The sequence below is a fragment of the Salminus brasiliensis genome, chromosome 6 (genome assembly GCF_030463535.1).
Source record: "Salminus brasiliensis chromosome 6, fSalBra1.hap2, whole genome shotgun sequence".
Lineage (NCBI taxonomy): Eukaryota > Metazoa > Chordata > Actinopteri > Characiformes > Bryconidae > Salminus > Salminus brasiliensis.
Genome location: NC_132883.1, coordinates 46,263,646 through 46,267,986, shown reverse-complemented (window position 1 = coordinate 46,267,986; position 4,341 = coordinate 46,263,646). Strand labels below are relative to the sequence as shown.

At 45.8% G+C, this 4,341-nt stretch overlaps 1 protein-coding gene across 1 annotated transcript in view; it reads left to right on the top strand.

The window, feature by feature from the left end:
* Positions 1 to 1,351: 1,351 nt before the first annotated feature.
* ipo11 (importin 11) overlaps positions 1,352 to 4,341 on the top strand; it is a 52,267-nt gene continuing 49,277 nt past the window's right edge. The window contains exons 1-3 of the mRNA XM_072682604.1: positions 1,352 to 1,513; positions 1,835 to 1,935; positions 4,283 to 4,341. The exon at positions 4,283 to 4,341 is cut by the window's right edge and continues 14 nt beyond it. Of these exons, the coding sequence (XP_072538705.1) occupies positions 1,376 to 1,513; positions 1,835 to 1,935; positions 4,283 to 4,341 (298 nt within the window). The 5' untranslated portion in view covers positions 1,352 to 1,375. The remainder of the gene's footprint in view (positions 1,514 to 1,834; positions 1,936 to 4,282) is intronic.

Sequence of the window (4,341 nt, the reverse complement as noted above, 5' to 3'; positions counted from 1 at the left end):
TGATGGTGTTGTTGGTAGTGGGGATGTACGTTATTGGTGATGGTGTTGTTGGTAGTGGGGATGTAGTTATTGGTGATGGTGTTGGGGTTGTAGTTATTGGTGTGGTGTTGGGGTTGTAGTTATTGGTGGTGGTGTTGTTGGTAGTGGGGATGTAGTTATTGGTGATGGTGTTGTGGTAGTGGGGTTGTAGTTATTGGGATGGTGTTGTTGGTAGTGGGTTGTAGTTATTGGGATGGTGTTGTTGGTAGTGGGGTTGTAGTTATTGGGATGGTGTTGTTGGTAGTGGGATGTAGTTATTGGTAGTGGGGATGTAGTTATTGGTGATGGTGTTGGGGGTTGTAGTTATTGGTGATGGTGTTGTTGGTAGTGGGGATGTATTTATTGGTGATGGTATTGTTGGTAGTGGGGTTGTAGCTATTGGGATGGTGTTGTTGGTAGTGGGGATGTAGTTATTGTGATGGTGTTGTTGGTAGTGGGGATGTAGTTATTGGTGATGGTGTTGGGGGTTGTAGTTATTGGGATGGTGTTGTTGGTAGTGGGGATGTAGTTTATTAGGTGATGGTGTTGGGGGTTGTAGTTATTGGGATGGTGTTGTTGGTAGTGGGGATGTAGTTATTGGTGATGGTGTTGGGGTTTAGTTATTGGTGATGGTGTTGTTGGTAGTGGGGATGTATTTATTGGTGATGGTGTTGTTGGTAGTGGGTTGTAGTTATTGGGATGGTGTTGTTGTAGTGGGGATGTAGTTATTGGGTGATGGTGTTGGGGTTGTAGTTATTGGGATGGTGTTGTGGTAGTGGGGATGTAGTTATTGGTGATGGTGTTGTTGGTAGTGGGGATGTAGTCATTGGTGATGGTGTTGGGGTTGTAGTTATTGGGATGGTGTTGTTGGTAGTGGGGATGTAGTTATTGGGATGGTGTTGTTGGTAGTGGGGATGTAGTTATTGGTGATGGTGTTGTTGGTAGTGGGGATGTAGTTATTGGTGATGGTGTTGTTGGTAGTGGGGATGTAGTTATTGGTGATGGTGTTGTTGGTAGTGGGGATGTAGTTATTGGGATGGTGTTGTTGGTAGTGGGGATGTAGTTATTGGTGATGGTGTTGTTGGTAGTGGGGATGTAGTTATTGGTGATGGTGTTGTTGGTAGTGGGGATGTAGTTATTGGTGATGGTGTTGTTGGTAGTGGGGATGTAGTTATTGGGATGGTGTTGTTGGTAGTGGGGATGTAGTTATTGGTGATGGTGTTGTTGGTAGTGGGGATGTAGTTATTGGGATGGTGTTGTTGGTTTATTTTGCAAATCTATACTTCAGTTACAATAATACTGACTGTGTGTGTGTGTGTGTGTGTGTGTGTGTGTGTGTGTGTGTGTAGGCTCAACCATGGACCTCCACAGTGCTGGTTCCGTGGTTCTGCAAGCTCTGACCCAGGCTACCAGCCAGAACACGGCCGAGCTGAAGCCTGCGGAGGAGCAGCTCCGACAGTGGGAGACACAGCCCGGCTTCTATTCTGTACTGCTGGTAAGATAGAGCCCGCCTACCTGACACATAACCCCTCCCACTGCACTACCTGTCCTATAGACCCGCCCACTGTGCCACTTGTCCTGTAGCCCCGCCCACGGTAACTGAACCACCTGTCCCATAGCTCCACTCATGTTTCTGCATGTTTGGGGTCTGTGGAGGGAGGAGAGATGTAGGGTGGTCCATGTGGGTGGAGCTGCAGGGAAAGATGTTGGTGGAGCTCTATTTTTCAACCTTGTGTCTAAAGTGCTGATTAAGTGTGTGTGTGTGTGTGTGTATGTGTGTGTGTGTGTATGTGTGTGTGTGTGTGTGTGTGTGTAGAGTATCTTCAATAACCACATGCTGGATGTGAACGTGCGCTGGCTGGCTGTTCTTTACTTCAAGAACGGGATTGATCGGTACTGGAGGAGAGTTGCCCCGCAGTAAGACCCTCACTTCCTCTCCGCTCTGACGGGAGTAATTAGGCGGTAGGGTTTCTGACGGTACTAATACTCAGTAGGAGTAATTAGGCGGTAGGGTTTCTGACGGTACTAATACTCAGTAGGAGTAATTAGGCGGTAGGGTTTCTGACGGTACTAATAATCAGTAGGAGTAATTAGGCGGTAGGGTTTCTGACGGTACTAATAATCAGTAGGAGTAATTAGGCGGTAGGGTTTCTGACGGTACTAATACTCAGTAGGAGTAATTAGGCGGTAGGGTTTCTGACGGTACTAATAATCAGTAGGAGTAATTAGGCGGTAGGGTTTCTGACGGTACTAATAATCAGTAGGAGTGATTAGGCGGTAGGGTTTCTGACGGTACTAATACTCAGTAGGAGTGATTAGGCGGTAGGGTTTCTGACGGTACTAATACTCAGTAGGAGTAATTAGGCGGTAGGGTTTCTGACGGTACTAATAATCAGTAGGAGTAATTAGGCGGTAGGGTTTCTGACGGTACTAATAATCAGTAGGAGTAATTAGGCGGTAGGGTTTCTGACGGTACTAATAATCAGTAGGAGTAATTAGGCGGTAGGGTTTCTGACGGTACTAATACTCAGTAGGAGTAATTAGGCGGTAGGGTTTCTGACGGTACTAATAATCAGTAGGAGTGATTAGGCGGTAGGGTTTCTGACGGTACTAATACTCAGTAGGAGTAATTAGGCGGTAGGGTTTCTGACGGTACTAATACTCAGTAGGAGTAATTAGGCGGTAGGGTTTCTGACGGTACTAATAATCAGTAGGAGTAATTAGGCGGTAGGGTTTCTGACGGTACTAATACTCAGTAGGAGTAATTAGGCGGTAGGGTTTCTGACGGTACTAATAATCAGTAGGAGTAATTAGGCGGTAGGGTTTCTGACGGTACTAATAATCAGTAGGAGTAATTAGGCGGTAGGGTTTCTGACGGTACTAATACTCAGTAGGAGTAATTAGGCGGTAGGGTTTCTGACGGTACTAATACTCAGTAGGAGTAATTAGGCGGTAGGGTTTCTGACGGTACTAATAATCAGTAGGAGTAATTAGGCGGTAGGGTTTCTGACGGTACTAATACTCAGTAGGAGTAATTAGGCGGTAGGGTTTCTGACGGTACTAATACTCAGTAGGAGTAATTAGGCGGTAGGGTTTCTGACGGTACTAATACTCAGTAGGAGTAATTAGGCGGTAGGGTTTCTGACGGTACTAATAATCAGTAGGAGTAATTAGGCGGTAGGGTTTCTGACGGTACTAATACTCAGTAGGAGTAATTAGGCGGTAGGGTTTCTGACGGTACTAATACTCAGTAGGAGTAATTAGGCGGTAGGGTTTCTGACGGTACTAATACTCAGTAGGAGTAATTAGGCGGTAGGGTTTCTGACGGTACTAATACTCAGTAGGAGTAATTAGGCGGTAGGGTTTCTGACGGTACTAATAATCAGTAGGAGTGATTAGGCGGTAGGGTTTCTGACGGTACTAATAATCAGTAGGAGTGATTAGGCGGTAGGGTTTCTGACGGTACTAATAATCAGTAGGAGTGATTAGGCGGTAGGGTTTCTGACGGTACTAATAATCAGTAGGAGTAATTAGGCGGTAGGGTTTCTGACGGTACTAATACTCAGTAGGAGTAATTAGGCGGTAGGGTTTCTGACGGTACTAATACTCAGTAGGAGTAATTAGGCGGTAGGGTTTCTGACGGTACTAATACTCAGTAGGAGTAATTAGGCGGTAGGGTTTCTGACGGTACTAATACTCAGTAGGAGTAATTAGGCGGTAGGGTTTCTGACGGTACTAATACTCAGTAGGAGTAATTAGGCGGTAGGGTTTCTGACGGTACTAATAATCAGTAGGAGTGATTAGGCGGTAGGGTTTCTGACGGTACTAATAATCAGTAGGAGTGATTAGGCGGTAGGGTTTCTGACGGTACTAATAATCAGTAGGAGTGATTAGGCGGTAGGGTTTCTGACGGTACTAATACTCAGTAGGAGTGATTAGGCGGTAGGGTTTCTGACGGTACTAATAATCAGTAGGAGTGATTAGGCGGTAGGGTTTCTGACGGTACTAATACTCAGTAGGAGTGATTAGGCGGTAGGGTTTCTGACGGTACTAATACTCAGTAGGAGTAATTAGGCGGTAGGGTTTCTGACGGTACTAATACTCAGTAGGAGTAATTAGGCGGTAGGGTTTCTGACGGTACTAATACTCAGTAGGAGTAATTAGGCGGTAGGGTTTCTGACGGTACTAATACTCAGTAGGAGTAATTAGGCGGTGGTCGTAATTGAGGACTGTGACTGAACTGTGTTCTGCTGTTTGTACTCAGCGCTCTCTCAGAGGAGGAGAAGTCATCTCTCCGAGCCGGTCTCATCACCAACTTCAACG